The 16,960-nt window shown below is 60.9% G+C and overlaps 2 protein-coding genes across 2 annotated transcripts in view; both read left to right on the plus strand.

Moving 5' to 3' along the window:
* Nucleotides 1-205: 205 nt before the first annotated feature.
* On the plus strand, nucleotides 206-8,287 carry VOLCADRAFT_104162 (uncharacterized protein; the record flags this gene model as incomplete). The annotated part of the gene is made up of 5 exons (XM_002948947.1): nucleotides 206-1,387; nucleotides 2,425-6,186; nucleotides 6,869-7,183; nucleotides 7,419-7,427; nucleotides 8,084-8,287. The coding sequence occupies exons 1-5, from the start codon at nucleotides 1,346-1,348 to the stop codon at nucleotides 8,285-8,287; spliced, it is 4,332 nt and encodes a 1,443-aa protein (XP_002948993.1). The 5' UTR covers nucleotides 206-1,345.
* A 2,891-nt stretch (nucleotides 8,288-11,178) lies between these two features.
* Nucleotides 11,179-16,960, plus strand: part of VOLCADRAFT_89428 (uncharacterized protein) — a gene marked incomplete at both ends in the record, with an annotated part of 9,041 nt that continues 3,259 nt past the window's right edge. Inside the window, 8 exons of the mRNA XM_002948948.1 lie at nucleotides 11,179-11,293; nucleotides 11,518-11,533; nucleotides 12,848-13,166; nucleotides 13,639-13,730; nucleotides 14,042-14,334; nucleotides 14,485-15,335; nucleotides 15,672-16,105; nucleotides 16,549-16,619. Of these exons, the coding sequence (XP_002948994.1) occupies nucleotides 11,179-11,293; nucleotides 11,518-11,533; nucleotides 12,848-13,166; nucleotides 13,639-13,730; nucleotides 14,042-14,334; nucleotides 14,485-15,335; nucleotides 15,672-16,105; nucleotides 16,549-16,619 (2,191 nt within the window). The remainder of the gene's footprint in view (nucleotides 11,294-11,517; nucleotides 11,534-12,847; nucleotides 13,167-13,638; nucleotides 13,731-14,041; nucleotides 14,335-14,484; nucleotides 15,336-15,671; nucleotides 16,106-16,548; nucleotides 16,620-16,960) is intronic.

The following is a 16,960-nucleotide window of genomic DNA, read 5'->3' on the forward strand; positions in this document are numbered from 1 at the left end:
GGGCTGGCATGGGAGGGGGAAGATGTAAGCGCCATCCTAGGGTCAACACATTGTTTTAGACGTACATGTTCATAAGCCCATTCCCGCGTGAAGGGGGTCGAGAAGTGTAGTATGCCTGATGTGTGGCCCCCCACACCCTCATAGGCCCAGATCCTCGACACCCTTGGGTGGCCCATACCCTCCACATCCTCGTGTGTTTGTGTTTGTGCGTGCATGCGTGTGTTACACGGTTGGGGTTGCGTGACCCATACGAGCTGAAGGCCCAAGGGCAAGAGATGAACACCTAAAAGAAATACCGCAATAGCAGAACAGCGAACTAGCACCCTAAGCACTCGGGTTCTGCTTGCCTCCCAAGGCCCAGCAACGTAAGCGACACTGCATCAGCTTATGATGCGCTAGACGAGGAATGAAAACCATAGCATGCATTGGGCACATGACGGCCCCCGGGCTCCCGACTAGGGGGGCGGCCCCATCCAGTGCTCATACTTCAACATCTGTACTCCCGGTTGTATCCCATCCGATGGGTATACTCCTCTGGCTAGACACAGTCAGACGCACATGGTCCCAGCCGTCCATCAAACGCTCCCTTAGTGCCGTTACCCACCCGTTGTCCTCGTGAGGCTGTAGTATACTGTAGTATTCTGGGTATCACCCCGCCAGTCTTCCTATCCCCGCCTCCCTACCCTAAAACCCCGCTTCCCTACCCTAAAACCCCGCCTCCCTAACCCCTGCCAGACTTCCTACCCCCGCCAGTCCAGCCTGTCTGGGAAGCTGAAAGCGTCCTCCACCATCCAAGAAGTTTACCAACCTTGTTACTTCCATTGCCGATTGCTCCTCTCCGATGGGTTATTCGCGTGACTAGCAATCGTTATCTTAAGTTACCACCATTGGTATGTATGTTGTTACAGGGTGGTTAACTTCGCCAGCGGCCCCCTTTCCCGGGGCAGTCCCTGCTCTCCCCTGCTAGAGGGGCACCCTAATCCGTCACCCCATCCGACTTTAGAATGTATTCGTTGGGTTCGGCAACTCACCACCAGCATCCAACCAAATCTAGCGGATCAACGGCGCATCAACTTAGTTCCTGGTCAGCTCGCAAGTTGATATTATCACGTCCTACACCGTCCATAAGATGGGGGGCCACCTCCCATTTCATCACTCCTCTAACACCCGAGGAGCCGGCAGGCGGATTTGAACCCGGGTCGACTGGGTCGACTGGGAGCAGAAGTCAGGCCTTAACCTCTGCCAGCCGCCTGCCATTGGTATGTGGGATTCCTGGCATGTAGCACGGGACTGCTCAAACCTGCGGAATGATATACGAGCCATATAGTGTCATGCATGATTTTGGATGGAAAGTTTTGACATCTTTCGCAACCAGGCAGCCGCCCTGGTAGGCGAGTTAGCTTGACCCGCTCAAGTAGTTTCTACCTATGGACAGATCGCAAAATTTTCCAGGCTTACAGCTTTAGAACATGCATACCGTCAAATGTTGATCAAGCTAGGATAGACGTCAAGAGCCCCCAAGAACGCAAGTCTGTTCATAGCACACCTATGCTCAAAACTGGTGTCCATTTTTGACGGGATAGCATTTGGCCACCACCTGCACTGGTGCTGTTAACAACAGCATATCTGCACGTTTACAGCAATGAAAACATGAAGGGTGTACGGCGCAATTTGGGTGAAGCATGGGCAATTCGCCAGCTAGCCAATCAGGCACAACAATGAGGACGTAGGCGTGTGAAATATTAGGATTGCTGAGATTTCTGTATTGCTCATTGAGATGTTCTTTCACCGCCTTGTTTCGGTTTAGGAAACCATCCATCTTTCAATGAGATAACCGTGAGAGCTCATCGAGTTGACCGTAACATATCTTCTGAAAATTAATTGCCTTAAGCACAGATATGTGCCCTGGGCCCGAATGTGATGATGCTGGACCACGCATACATGGAAGGCATGGCACCTTAGTACTGTGAGGACATACAAGCGATGTTTGATCCGAAGTCCGTTAGGTATGCAAGCTTGTGTGTGCTTGGTGTCTTGCCATTCTAAGCTGCTTTCGAATGCGTGAGGAGCAGCACTTGCCTTCCCTGCAATAGGTCACCTGCTGGGCAAAAGCTCATCAATGATTTGATGCTGGGCGATGATGAACCGGAGCTGGCTGCTGTCTATGACGACCTCGCGGATGCCGACGAAACAACGCCTACCGCGTCTAAACAAGCCGTGCAACGACGCAGCTCGTTGCCTTTGCATCCAACCAATGGAAATCAAAGGCGTAGCTCCCTACTAGTTGGTAGAAACGGAGTCGGGTCGGCCAAGACGCCCCGTGAAGCAGTGGCCGAAACCGACCCGGCCACAGGAATGCTCGCCGACCGCCCGGCCACAGCTCCGGCTCCGGTGTCCCCGTACATGCTCCTCGTGCCCCCTCAGCTCCCTGCAGCACGAGGCCTGAAGGATCCCCGGATGCCCGCCGTTAGCCCCTTGTTGGAGCGCCACCTCGTGTCCCGCCACACCAGCGCCTACCTGGGTGTCGTGACTGCTGTATTGCACCAGGTCTCCAGCCCCGCTGCCACAGGTGCGCCTCGGGACACCCAGCGCCGCCCGGGCACTGTGCCGCGCGATGTATACCATCACAGCGCCATCCTGCCGCCAAAGCGCCACCACCTCTCCGGCATGGCAACATCCGAGTCCGCCGCTACCGGGACAGACGGCATGTACGGCATGTACAGCAATAGTAGCACAGATGCTTCGCGAGTTGCAACTTCCGTCCGAGTAACGGTGGACGAAAAGGTATTTGGAAGTGCAGGCGGAGGGGGCTTTGGAGGCTTCCTGGAGGGCTATGACAGCCTGGGGGGGCCATTTATGTATGCGCCCTTCGGCGGCAGTGGCGGCAGCGGCGGTTTGCCCAGTCTTGGCGGCAGCGGCGAGTACTATGTGCCGTACCTCGACCGGTCGTACGGCAGCCATGCACCACTCGCGTGCACCGTCGATGCGCTTGCGCGTCGAGCGGAGGCTCATAAGGCCCTGACGCGGCAGCGGCTCCTGCAGCAGCAGATGGAGCAGCAGATGGCAGCCGGAGGGCGAAGGCGACAGCAATCGCAAAGGCAGCAGCAGGAAGAGCAGCAGCCGCAGGAGCAAAAAAAGGCGCAGATTGTCCTTTATCAACCCGGGCAAAATGAGCCCTACCAGCTGCGATTGGAGGGCGGTGTTCAGCCGGTGGCGCTGGGCCTGGCCTGGGACACCTCCCCGGGCGTCGTTGCAGCTGCGGCCGCCGCCGCCGCCACCACAGCTGCGGCCATCGCTGCGCGAGCAGAGGGCTTGTCGGCCGCGGCATCGCCGCTGCTCCGTGACCCATCGGCCTCGCCTAGTCTCCGGGATATTCCCTTGTCAGAAGCAGGCCGTACGAGCTCTGCACCACGGGGTGCTACTGCCGCCGCCAGTGGCGCCGGCGGCGGTGGCGCTACTGCCACTGCCGCCGCCGCCAGCTCCTCCCCAGCCTCGCCCCTGCGCCGGCGGCTCGGCGGCAATGCGACAGAGATGGGACAGCAGCAAACGGGGTCGGGCCGGGCGTCACCGGCAGGCGCGCCAGGCTCTCCCCGCAAATTACGGCCGCCGCGTACGCCGCAATCTGCGGCGGAGGCCGCAGCGGTTGCGGCGGCGGCAGAGGACTTGGCGCGGTCGCACCTGCCTCCGGCGGTACGGCGTGGCTATAACGGCCAGCTTGCAGCGCAAACCGTCAAGGACTGGGAGACTATTGCGGAGCCCAACCGTCGCATGATGCAGGAGATTGAAAACGTGACGAACCTGGTGAAAGGCAGGCCTTCCAGGCGCTCGTCCATGTTGGTTGCCTCCGCCAACGGCGGCACCGCCGCCAGCGGCGGCGGCGGTCGGCAGTTGTCCACGCCGTCGAACGCTCCAGGCTCAGCTTCCACGAAGCGGCGAGGTGGTCAGGATGGAGTGGGAGCTGACGGCAGCGGCGGGGGTGGGGAAGCCGGGGGCGCCTCCGCTGGCGCGCCGTACGGCAAGCACACCTCTGCCCGCTCTCGCCGGCGCTACATCCGCTACAGCACTGACGTGTTTCCGGAGCTGGGCTTGCCGCCCGCTAGCAGCCTGAGCCGTCGCACTCCCGCCACTGCCAACGGGCCGTTCGGGACGGCCGGGGCCGCAGCCGCCACCGCGGTAGCAGGTGCCGTACCAGCTAAAACGGCGGCGACGGCGGCAGCGAATGGTGGGTGGGGTCCGTGGGAAATGTCGCCGTCAGCGTCGGCGGAACCTGTTGACCCGTACAGTTTAGATTTGCAGCCGCCCAGGGGTCTGGTAGATGAGTTTACACAGGGCGAAGAGTACGGCGACGTCGAGTACGGCACCTCATCGCACGCCGCAAAGGGCCCTCGCTACGTCCTCGCCGCTGCCGCGCGGGTTCCGGTGCCCATTCACTTGCACCCGCTGCCTACACCGCCAGCCGCCGTCGCCGCCGTTGTTGCCAGCGGCGGCACCGCCGGCGCCGCCGCCGCGGCCCTACCGCAGTGGGTAGATCCCCTCGTCGCCGCTGCCTCCGGCGGTGCCGCCGTCGGTGAGCCCGATTCACCTGTACTGGGCTTTCAGTCGTCGGCATCCGTGGTGCCCGGATTATTGCTACCAAGCATGGCCAGCGGCTCTCAGAGCAGTCCGTACAGCAGCCGTACGCCGTCACGTACGACATCTATCATGACGGGGGCACTTTCTGCTCGCGGCGTGGGGCTTCAGGGCTGCCCCTCGGGTCCGCCGTTGGGATCGCCGTCGGCATCTTTGATTTTGGACGAGCAGTCCGGGTCCTGGTCCGCTGGCGGCAGCGCCGGCGGCGGGGGGCTGACGAGCCGGAGCGCTTCTATCATCCGCCGTCACGCCCAGCACCACCAGAGTGGAAAGCAACTGCTGGCGGCGGCGCCAGGGACGTCCGGAGCCTCCGTCGACGAGCAGTTGACCGGCTCCACCGTCACCGCAAACCCATCGCTGCGCAGCTTCGAAGACTCCCAATCGACGTCGCCGCCATCAAGCCGCCGCGGCGGCGGCGACGCTGACAGCGCCACGATGGCTGTAGCGTCAGCAGCAGTGGGCCGAGGCTCGCCTACCCTGGAGCCATCGCTGCTGCCGCTGGCTCACGGCGCATCTGCCTCCACTGCAGCGCTGCAAATGGAGAGCAGTGCAACGAGCCAGACGGAGGCGGAGGAGGCGGGGACGGCTCCCTCCCTGGACGCTGGGGGGCCATTCCGTGGTTTGGATCTGGATTTGGGCCCGCCCGCCAGCCGCAGGGTTGCAGCAGGCGAAATTCAAAGAGGTCCTGTGGATCCTAGATCCATCGCGCTGGAGAGCCGCGTTTCTCCCCTTGACAGCCACTTCCAGGCGGCCACAGAAGAAGGAGAAGGAGGACAGGGCGGGGAGGAGGACGGGGAGGGAATATATGCAGTGGCAGCGGCGGACTTGGACGAGGGGGATCAGGAAGAGGAGGAGGCGGAGGAGGAGGGGGCTGGGTGGTCATTCCGCGACAACCGCCTGGCGGCGGTGGGCTCCGCCAGCGGTGGCATGGTACCGGCGGCGACGGCGGCTGAGCCCAGCGGCGGCAGCACCGATTCTCCTGACTGGGAGGCTGGGCCCACGCCACGGCTAATGAGCCGGATCAGCGGCGTGGTGCCGCCGCTGCAGTACAGCAGGTCGTCATCCGTTACCAGCGAAGCCGTCAGCGCTTCTCTGGGCGGCAGCGTCACGCCGCGTAGCGGCGGCTCCGCCGCCGCTGCTGCCACTGGCGGCCGTATATCCACCACCGTTGCGCGCCCTGGCTCGCCCCTCTCCAGTGAGGCATCCGCATCGGCGGCGGCAGCAGCGGCAGGTTCTCCTCCTCCGCAGCAGCAGCAGCGCGGCCTCAGATCCCGGGACAGCTTCACCCGGGCCGACGTCGACGCTGACGCCGCGGCCGACATTAGCGCATACCCCAGCGAGGACACCTCGCCGAGGCGGGCTGCTTCGGTGGCGGCGGCGGCGGCGGCTCCGCAGGGTCCGGTACTGACCCACGGGACGGGATACCGAGTGGTTACGTCGGTGGCGGCGGCGGTGGTTTCGGAGGACCCTCGGGAGGCGGCGCGGCAGGCGGCTCAGCGGGAACTGGAGGCCCAATTGGAGCGGAGTTCGGCTCCGGAACACACTGCCAAGCTCAAGGTGTGGAGACATTTGAACATTTGAATCCGTCACGCCCACTCCATTGGGAGGGCCCTATGCAACCTGACCCGTAACCCCTTGTTTCCCTTCCAAAACCTTCCCCCACAAACTCGGGGAGCATAGGGCCCTCCAAGTAGACTGGGCGGAATGATGGGAGGAAGGGGGCGCCGAGAAGGAGGGGTGTGCGGGGGGGGGAAAGAGGCCACACACACACACACCTCCTCCTCCGCGTCCTCTTTCTCTCACCATCAGCACCTCCCTGCGCTTCCCTCGTGCCGCCACGTGTGCTACGTGCAACCTCACGTTTTGGCGGGTTCGACAGTGTTTAAATCCATTCATCGCCCCCATCTCCATCACGGTTGTCTCACCTACACCCTCTTCTCTCCGTTCCTCTCGCCCCGAAATTCGTAGTCGCATCCGCATTCGGGTTTCGTCAGGGGGCTCCGCTGCCTCGTCGCCCCTGCTTTGGATTTCTACCCGCGGCATTTGCGCCCCCTCTATTTTTTGTGCCACGTCCATTCCCATGATCATCATCATCATCATCCCCTCGCCTCATGTCGCTATGTCGCCAGGTCCTCTCCGCGCCCACCCAGACTCCAGAGTGTTCTCGCCATAACCCCCGCTTTGGTCTCGTCCCCTTGTTACCCCCCTTCCCCCGCCGCTATCCCCGAACCACCCTCAGGCCGCCAGCCGCGCCTCCAAGGCTCTTCTGCGTGCTGGGCCCCAACACCACAACCTGCTTCCCCCCACGCTGCCGCCGCTGTCACTGCCACCCCCGGGCAGCAGCGGCAGCTTCGGGTCCGGGGGCTCCCCGCCGACCACGGGTTACAGCATCGTACAGCCACGTGGCTCCTCGCGCCTCGGCATGCCTCCCCTGGAGGAGCCGCAGGGCGGCGGCGGAATCAGTGTGCTGGACGCTACCGTACCGGGCCCGGCGGAGATGGAGGCGATGGAGAGCGCCGCGAGGGCAGCGTTGGGGGCGCCGGCGGCCGCGATGGTGGGTGCAATACGCTGGGTTCTTATTGGGGACGAGGATGCAGAGTGGACGGGGGAAGCGTTGAAAGGAGGGAGGGAGGGTCTCGCCATTGGAGAGGAGGGATCAAGAGGGAGGTGGAGGGGGGTCTGGGTACGTCACTCGCGGGGGAAGGGGGGGGAGGATGGGTTGGAGGATGGGTTGCGGGTTTGCGGCTGCGTCCCCGCCTGGTTAGCTTGGCCCCCCTTTGGTTGGGCAGCTGCAGCCGGTGAGGGTAAAGCTGCCGCTGCGGTGGCTGACGCGGTTGCCCACTCCCACTACCAGGCGCACTTCCCCCCTTACGTTTGCGCCCACATGCCCACATGCCCACATGCCCGCAACATGTCGACCTCCTGTTCTCACTGACCCCGTCTTTCGACGGGGACTTGGGAGGAGCACTTGCATATCACCAGTTTTTTATTACCAGCTTATCAGCCAGTTCTTAGGGCCAAACCTCGTCAATGCGCCGCCAGGCCGGCGGCAAACTTTATTCCAGCTTCACGTCAGCAGTTTCTTACTACTTTTCCGCCGCCTCTACACCTACCTACCTTTACTTCTTTACCGCTTGGCATTACTGCTTTTCTTCCGCGCTTATTTTAGTCTTGGTGGCTAGGTAGGTAGTTTTCCGACATCTTTTTCACTACGTCATCCCGAGGTCGCCGCCTTCAAGGACGCCTCTTGATCAGTCCTACTCTTGGTACACTTTTGCCCTGGCGGCAGCTTCACTCGTTCATGGTTCATCTTTCCCCGTCTCTCGACCCGTCTTCGAATCCGGCGGCTATCCCTCGGCCCTCAGGGGAGTCCTTCTCCGGTCGTCTTCGTAACTCGGGTCCCAACGCGCGCACGCGCACCCTCCCCCTCTTCCCACCTCACCCCGTCCCGCAGGCCCAGAGCCGTTTCGCGGGTCAGGCGCTCTCAAGCCAAACGGGCGCAGCTCCGCAGCGGCGGCCCACCCTGCAGCACCTCGGCCCGCAGGACAAGGACCGCCCGCACCCCTCCACGCCACTTGGCCCCGGCTCCTACCTGCACATCCAGGCCACCATCGAGCCAGGTCGCACCGCTCACATGCAGGACGTGTGGGCAATATGAGAGCAGGCAGAGGTCCAGGGATTTCGATTCCGTCTGTATGAATGTACGTATGTGTTTAGCAACGAGCGGCCGTGTACTAACTGACTGCCGTACTGTGACGTGAGACGTCAGAGTGAAATACGTTACAGTCGGCCCCGGGGGGTCGGGGGGTTTGACGGTGACTTGTTTTGTACTGGTATATGCCGCTGTGGGTTTTGGGTGAAAGGAAGTGGCGGTGTTGGTCTAGTTGGTGGAGTACACGACTTTAGGGATGGTCGTCAGGGGCCGCTGGCGGCGGCGGTGAGGAGCCCCGCCCGGCCGCCCGGCCGCCTGTGTTACCTGGTGGTATCTAGTGGTGGCAGTCCATGCGGGTTCTCCGCGTCCCTATATCATATGATGCATCATGTATGTATATGTGTGTAATGTTGTAATGGTGAAGGGGGTTGTAGGGGGAATTCCAGGGATCGTGTGTTTGCGATGCGACCTAGGAGCAGCGATGTTTGGGTCGCCGCCTCCTCCACGTCCGTCCGTCAATCGGTCCTTCCGTCCGGAGGCTTTGTGGGAGACGATGTGTGTTCACGTGTTGTGAACGCCGTTGCTCACCCGCGTTGTGGGTGTGCTGGTGTGCTGGGGCTAGCTAGCATGGTGGGAGAGCCCTAGGGGGGCCTGCATGGGGGCTGGTACAGGTGCAGCTGATCCGGTGCGGTTCCCGGCGATCCGTATACATGCAGGCGTTGTTAAAACGACCGGACCGGCATGTTACCGTTACAATGTAGGTGGTGGAGTTGGGGGAGGTTGACTGTATGCGTGTGTTGGGGGGTGGGGTCTTCTTTTCTGATGTGCCGCAGTGCGATGTAGCTCCTCCGTGTGTTTGCGGTGTTTGCTGCTGTGCGACGGCGATGCAGGGGATGCGATGCGAGGGGATGGCATGTGTGCTCGGGATGGATGGATGGATGGATGCAACCGGCGCGCACATTATTGCTTTGGAATATCAGTTCCGGGTACGGATGTACGGATGTACGGAAACACGGGGTGGTGCTGCGAAGCATTGTTACGGCGCGCATGAGTGCTTTGCGATGAACAGTGAAAGCTGCACATGTGCCGTCTACACCTCTCAAAGCGCAAATCTGTAGTGTATATGAATATGTATTTAAAGTGCACACGTACGTAGCTGTATAAGTGACAGGGTATAAAGTTTAAGAGGGTGTGCTGACAGACGGAAGGACTTGGTCAGCGTTGGAGGGTCTGTCGTCCATCATCTACCTACCTACCTACCTACCTACCCTCCTTGCAGCGCGGGGTGAAAAGAAAGGACATTTTGAGGCACTGGGTTGGCAGCCACCTTTGGCCACCGGGCTCTTTGTAGCGGTGCCGCTCTTTGTCACTACGCGTGGTTGAAGGTTTCGGAGGATAAACACGGCTCGGCTTTGGAGCGAAAGAGTTGCTTGTTGGCGTCCTAGGGTGGACGAATTGGTTTGTCGGGTGACGGGCGCAGCGGCGAGCAGTGAGGGGGGCGAGACGCGTCTCGGTGTAGCGGCTGCCGTGCGGAGACCGGTGGGGAGGATGAGGCCAAGCAGGAGGCCAAGCGGAGGGACGCCAGGAGGAGGAGGGACGGAAACGGTGTATCGTAGTTGCCGGTGGTGGTGGTGGTGGTGGTGGTGGTGGTCAGCAGCACAGCCCTTTAGGATGCGATGTTTTAGTACAAGGTAACCACTGTACAACAAAGTCGGTCACTTACCGTACAGGCACATAGGGTGTGTGTCGTGAACGTGGCGAGCAGGTGCGCGGGCAGGTTGCGTTCCAGATATCACTGTAAGACGGAGTAGCGGTCCGCCATAGTCCCCCCCCTAGGTTTAGCCGCCTTCCTCCCTGGTGAGGCGCTGGAGCTGCACTGACCGGCACAGTGGGAAGTGGTATCATCTCCTGCGAAGACGGGTGAGTGGCTCTGCACCACCTCCCACCTAGCCCCCCACCTAGCCTCCATCGGAAATAGAGCTTCATCCGCACACCTGGACCGCACCGAGCAACACGGCCTTCTCAGCACATCAAGACCCCTCACAACGACCTCCTCAGAGACCTACCCGCTCTAACAGTGCTAGCCACCGGGGCACACAGGCCACAAGCTTGAGGAATGGCCCGGGAGCTGCAGCGGCCTGTTTAAAATGGGCAGCACGACCCTGGCGAGCTTTGAAGGGTCAAAAAATGGCCCCGGAAAGGGGAAGACGTAGCTGGGGTCAACGGCAGGACAACGCCAAATACCAGAACACGAAAACAACATGGTCGCGGTTCAGACCCCGATGCTCGTCCCTGTCGGGGTCTCCGGCGCCGTACATCAGGGGGGGGGTCTCACCCCTTTACGTATGTTACTGATACGGTGTGCCATACACAGAAATGACAGCAATTCCGTAAGGTGCCGTACGATGGAGGAATGTAGTTCTGGTCGGCACCTGGACTATAAAACTGGGGTACAGGGGTAAAAGGGCAGGGGGCGCGGTTATAGGCATGGAAACATTCAAAGGCAAGGATGAAGGAAAGCCCTAGTCGGCCGGAGGAGAGCCTGCAGTAGCCTGTATGGGAGACAGCTTAGTGGATGCGCACTCGACTCATGTAGATGTACTTGCATACAGCGGCATTGATTACATCGCCTGTATGCAAGGCTGCAACATCCCTCTTGGCGTGCGTAACCATCATGGTTATTTTTCGTACAGTCGAGCGCACATTGGGATGCCCACATGCGACATACCCTTATGACTTAGCGGACAGCATGCGATGCAGCATAACTGGCTGTAATCTTGTGTTGTAACATAGACGATTTTTTGCGCATTAACATTTTAGCGTTATGCTTGCGACGGCCTCAGGCCGAGGCCGACGTTACGGACTCTGATCTCGGCTTAACAACTTTTTAAAGCATCATGGATGTTGATACACCAACCGATACTGCGGCTGACGTGATTGACCAGCTTCCGAGCCCAACAGCAGCAATTGAGGTCCTGCGCCTCTTAATCGCTGCAGATGCATTTCCTCGAGGTAAGAATCGTGCTCGATTATCCGCCTGGAAATAGTGTTCAGCCGTATTCTTGTGCGGGACCTCCCGGAGTTGCAGTGCTTTATGATAAGTTAGGATGCACGTACAGGTGGGCTTTACGCTGGATATTACTGTGCATCGGCTACTTTACGCTACGAGGTCATTTGGCTTAGTGTGCTGCGCGAGTATGTTGCGCGAGGTGGGGACTTTCCCATCCCACCTCTAGACGTCGCGTTCGCATGGTGAGTGCCTTAAGCCTCAAGCTAAACTGATCATTTCTACTGGATTGAGGAAGCGGAACGGGATTTTTTGATTTTTGAGGTTGCCGTTGATCGGAAAACAGTAGTTAGGCATTAGCCGGGGTCCCCGCGTCAGGCTTCTTCCCTCATGAACGACAGAGTCGCTTTTATGCGCTAATATTGCTGATGTTGCCCTCTCTAAATGTGGTGGGTAGCTCCTTCTGTCTTGGGGGAGTCCTTATTTGGCCATGTAGTAGACTTGTCTGTTTCATCCTCTTGCACCTGCATCACATTATTTTGGAATATGTGAATATGTCACACTTTGGTTGGCTAAATTGTCGTAAGATGTTATTTCCACCACTTCTTATTGAGGCGGAGTACGGTAACCCAATGCCGAATACGGCAACCCAAGGACCGAGTACGGCAACCCAGGGACCGCGTACGACGGCCTCCAAATCGTGTTAAGATTCGCATATTCGCATTACTTGTGGTACCGGCCCACTACTAGACAAAGGCCTCTCCTAGACCGCCCGCACTCCGAACCGGCGGGGTTCTACACACTGTGCGCACTCGTCGTTATCTCTCGAACCTCTGCCTTTCTTGCCTCCCTGGACCTTCGCCCACCTCCCACCAGCCCCCCGAGCATCCATACTCCAACCCAGGCCAGCACAAAGATATACATTCGTACATATAAACTCATTTTGGGGGAGCTTAAACGGACACATGCCCGGGACGAGATTAGGTTCAGTATCGGGTCTTAGCAGCCCTACAGAGCTTCTAGAGGGGTTTCCGGAAGCCTTAACGGGGAGCGAATGCGGGGTGGGACATGAGTGGGTGGGTGGTGACGAGGGGTCCGTAAGCAAATCGGTCGAATCGGTGCACACGCAGCCCACCTGAACCAGGCAAACCCGAACACGCGGCGCAGTAGGGACACACGGAGCAGCGGACAGCGCCTAGGAAGCCAAGGAGCTGGCGAAGAGAATACCCGGGGTTAACGGAGTTAACTGTCCGGGTACTGTCCGGGTACCAGTCCGTAGGGATGTCCACGGCGGCTCAAACACACTTGCCGATTACTCCCCGCCCCCCACCTCTACACCTACCTTTACTTCTTTACGGCTTGGCATTACTGCTTTTCTTCCGCGCTTTTTTAGTCTTGGCGGCTAGGTAGGTAGTTGTCCGACATCATCTTCACTACAGCATCCTGAGGCCTTCAAGAACGCCTTTTGGTCAGCTCAATTCTACTTCTGGTACACTCTTGCCCTGGCAGCAGCTTCACTCGTTCGTGGTTCGTCTTCCCCACCCTCCCCACCCCCCTAGGTTCGTTCACCGCCAGTTTCCAATTAGCTACGTCAACAGCACTCTCCGCTGCTGCGGCCGCGTCGTACACCCCCCCCGGGAGGTCGCCTTCACATTCGGCACTTCCAAACACAACGCCCAACAGCAACAGGATCGACGACACGGCGGCGGCGGACAACACCACGGGGGTGGCGCGGGGGGCGGCGACGGCGACCCCCCCGAGACGTTGTGGAGGCTGGTTGCCGGGGAGTACCCCAGCTGGCCGCCCCCCGCGTCCGGATCCGACTTCGACTTGGTGGCCGCAAACAACGACTGGCGGCCCACGCTGGCGTCACAGCTGGTATGTACGACTGCCGTACATGATTACAGATGCTGGTTATGCGTGCACAATCTTTTGGTTGTGCACATGCACGTACAATGGGCACTTCCCCTCTCTGTACGAATGTTCTGAGCCGGTTTCGGGGCGGTCCTGTGTCCTCAGTTAAAAATTTGGGAAAACACTTGATACGTTTACACGTACACTGCAAGTTACCTGGTATGTGACATGACGCGGAGAGGTGGGTCGCGATGATGATGGTGATGGTGATGGTGATGGTGATGGTGATGGTGATGGTGATCTCGGATCTGGCGATATCTCTTGGTGGGGCCCCCTCTCCCCTTCGTTGCTTAGCCCGCACCCCCAAGTGCAGGCGGGCCTTGCGCCCCGGTGGCTACCCCTGGCCCGTCCCTCCCTTTACCACCCCCCATTGCCTGTCCTCCTGTGGCACCCCGCCCTCCTGTATGCATGTATGTATGTACGTATGTATGTGCAGGCAGGGCCCATGTCCCGTTTCGCCACATTGCTCCATTCCTGGATGCGGCCGCACTTCCTGGACGCCATGTTCCTGGACCGGGCCAGGGAGAGGTGGGGGGGGGCGGGGGAGGGCGGGGGAGAGGTGGAAGGGTTGTGCGGTGGTGACACGCGATGTGTTTCACTTGTCGAGCACATACACAGACATATACACGCACGCGCACTGGCTGTGGACCTCAATGAACTTGGTTCTGGTGGTGGTCTCCGTCAACTCAGGCAACCGGCGGCACATTGCTGTCGTTTTCCTCACTCTGCCCTCTCACCGCTGAATAATTCAAATTCAAAAAGGACACGGCTTGTCTGATCTTACCACATACTTGACGGTGGTGTCAACACCCGAACGCCCGCATGCGTGTACGACACAGGTACGGACGTTTTCTGGATCTGTTAGCAGCTCATCCCGAGAGGACCCTGGTGCCCTCCGCCGACATCGCCCTGATGTGGCACACCCACCTGGGGCTCAGCGGCAGTTACGCAATGTACGGCATGGGTAAGGGGGAGACCGCCAAGACCGGCCCTGCCAGAGCCGCTCATACCAACGGCGGCACCGGCGGCGGCTTGGCAGCTGCGCCCATTCGTCCCACGTATTTGGATTTGGAGGGCGTGCCGCTTCGTGTAGCGTATAACGAAACGGCACGACTGTACGAACGGATGTACGGTAGGTACGGCAATGCAGGCTCACAAGGCCTGCCGGACGTGTGACTTGTGTGCCACGGTTGTTTACGACCGACGAAAGATATTGTGAATTGTTGTTGGTTAGTATTAGTTTATTGGGCCAACGCTTTCTCCGTACATCTTCCGTACACAGGTGAGCCGTACGACAGCCGCGACACTGCTTGGCTACGGCCCTGGGAGCTGCACCCCCTGGCGGGGCCCTGCAGTCCCCTGGCCTTCGCCCTGCGCCGGGCATTTGACGACGTGCCCTCCGCCGCCGTCGCCGCCGATGCCGCCACCGACACTGGCGCCTCCGCCGAAGGCCCCTCGGATCTGACATCCAACGGCAGCGGCGGCCCCATGGACATCAGCGGTGGCGGCGGCCTGTTACACCTCAGTCGCCGTACGAGCGGCGGCGCCAGCGGCCGCAGCGGCGTGATGCGCTACAGCCCCGCCGCCGCCGGCTGTTCTGCACGTTCCTCCGTGCCGGTGCGGAACCGGTCGGCACCGCAGCTACATCTACAGCTACAGCAGCAGCAGCAGCACCCCCGTGCCGGTGCACATGCTCTCTTCGCGGCCTGGCTGGTGTCCACCTCCGCGGGGAACTTCTTCGACCGCCAGACGTGCGGCGGCCTGTGCTTCCGTAACAGCTGGAGCATCAAGATCGGCACCGTAGAACGAATGGTGACACCGCTCGTACTGCTGCCGTACATGCGGGGCCTGCCAGACAGCAGCGACCATCCATTCCTGGAGGCCCTGTCGTTGCGCCCGGGTGGGTGGCGGCCGCCGACGGGGGGTAACCAGACGGCGGGGACGGCGGCAGCGGAGGCGGAGACGGAGGCGGTGGAACAAGAGCAAGATCAAGGGGGGGTTCTGGAGGGGGGAGGAGTTGGAGAGGAGCCTGGAGGGGTGACGGAGGTGGCGGTGGGGGTTTCGGGGGCGTCCTGTAAGGACTGTGTAGGGGGTTCCCAATCCGCCTCGGAACAGGGGGGGGAGGGCGACAAGGTGAAGTCGGGCAGCAGGAACAACAGCGGAAGCCGCTCTGGCGGTGGCGGCAGTGGCGGTGGCGGCGGTGGCGGCAGTGGCGGTGGCGGCAGTGGCGGTGGCGGCAGTGGCGCTGACGGCGGTGGCGGCAGTGGCGGTGACGGCAGTGGCGGTGGCGGCGGTGGCGGCAGTGGCGGTGACGGCAGTGGCGGTGACGGCGGTGGCGGCAGTGGCGGTGACGGCAGTGGCGGTGACGGCGGGCGGCGGGGAATGTATCTGGGCGGAGGGTTCCGGCTGGGCGACGCGGAGGACTTCCTCAACGACCCGGCCTTGGCGGGTCTTACGATGCTGATGGAGGAAATCGGCGCCACCAGCGGAGGCGGTGAATGGAGTCGTACACTGCGAGAGGAGGACGAGGAGCTTTCGTCGTCGGGCGGCGATGGGGGAAATAGCGGCGGTACCAGCGGCGACAGCGGCGGGGCCGCTGCCGGCAGGGAGGGCGGCGGCGGGCAAGGCGGGGCAGGGGGGTGGCGTCGACCGACCGCCAATACCGCCAATACCGCAAACAGTGACGGCGGCGACGGCAGCGGCGGCAACGATTGCAGCGATGTCAGTACAAAGCGCTTCGGTGATGATCGTAACCAGCAATACGGCAGTACGGCACCACTGTGGGGCATTTTGCGTCGACCGGAGTACGTCAGGCGTGCGCAGGCGCTGTTCCGCCACTTGTGGCTGGAGCTGGGCCGGCGGGGCTCTGACCACCCGTTACTGTCGGAGACACGTTCCGGCCGGTGGGCTTAGGGGCCTTAGGGGCCTTAGGGGCCTTAGGGGCCTCACCTCCGCCCCGGGGCACTGCATCGCTGCTGGCGGCAGCAGCGGCCCCCGGGATGGGGGGGGGGAGATGTGCGTCAACTCGCGATTTATATGCGCCGCTACAGCCGCAAGCAACTGCACTTTCATTGATTGGTGTGATCGTGATCGGCGTCATCACTGCATCACTGCTGGCTGACGGATTCCTGAAGGTTCATTGCCTGAAGAGCTAAGGAGAAGCACATTTGGAGGCCGGAACATGTTTTGCGAACGCTTAAGCTGTGTTTAAAGTTTGACATTGTCCGACAGCAGCAGCTGCAGCAGCAGCTCAACGGTGATCATGCGGTCCGATATTTCTCTGATCATGGAATGTGCCGCCAACGCATATTACCACAAGCGTCACGCTTGGTGTGCAACCGCACAGTGGGCCACCGCCTAGCTGGCACGGCCCACCGCTACAAGCGCTGAGGTCCCTCAGGTATCCGGGGGACCGGGGTGGGGGGGGACGGGGCCCGGGGTCTATCGGAACTGCTTTGTGGTGCTATGTGGCGGTGTGCGCGTGCGGGGCGTTTCCGGCACTCTGGATATGTCGTACGGTAGGTAGCTGGGTAGGGTGAAAGTTAAGTGTGTGTGGGAAGAGGTGCCGTACGTTCACGTAGACGTACACGGAGGAGGCGTCGCGACCGAGGGGGTGGTTTCCCGACCGAGGGGGAAGGTAAAGCCCCAAAAGGGGGGCTAAGCGTCGAGAGGCCGCAGGCGAGCCGCCGGGAGGTTGCATGGCGGGACACTAGAGGAAACCAGGGGGGGTTGGACGGACGGGGTGGGTGGGGTGTGGG

This window comes from Volvox carteri (genome assembly GCF_000143455.1).
Source record: "Volvox carteri f. nagariensis unplaced genomic scaffold VOLCAscaffold_12, whole genome shotgun sequence".
Classification (NCBI taxonomy): Eukaryota; Viridiplantae; Chlorophyta; class Chlorophyceae; order Chlamydomonadales; family Volvocaceae; genus Volvox; species Volvox carteri.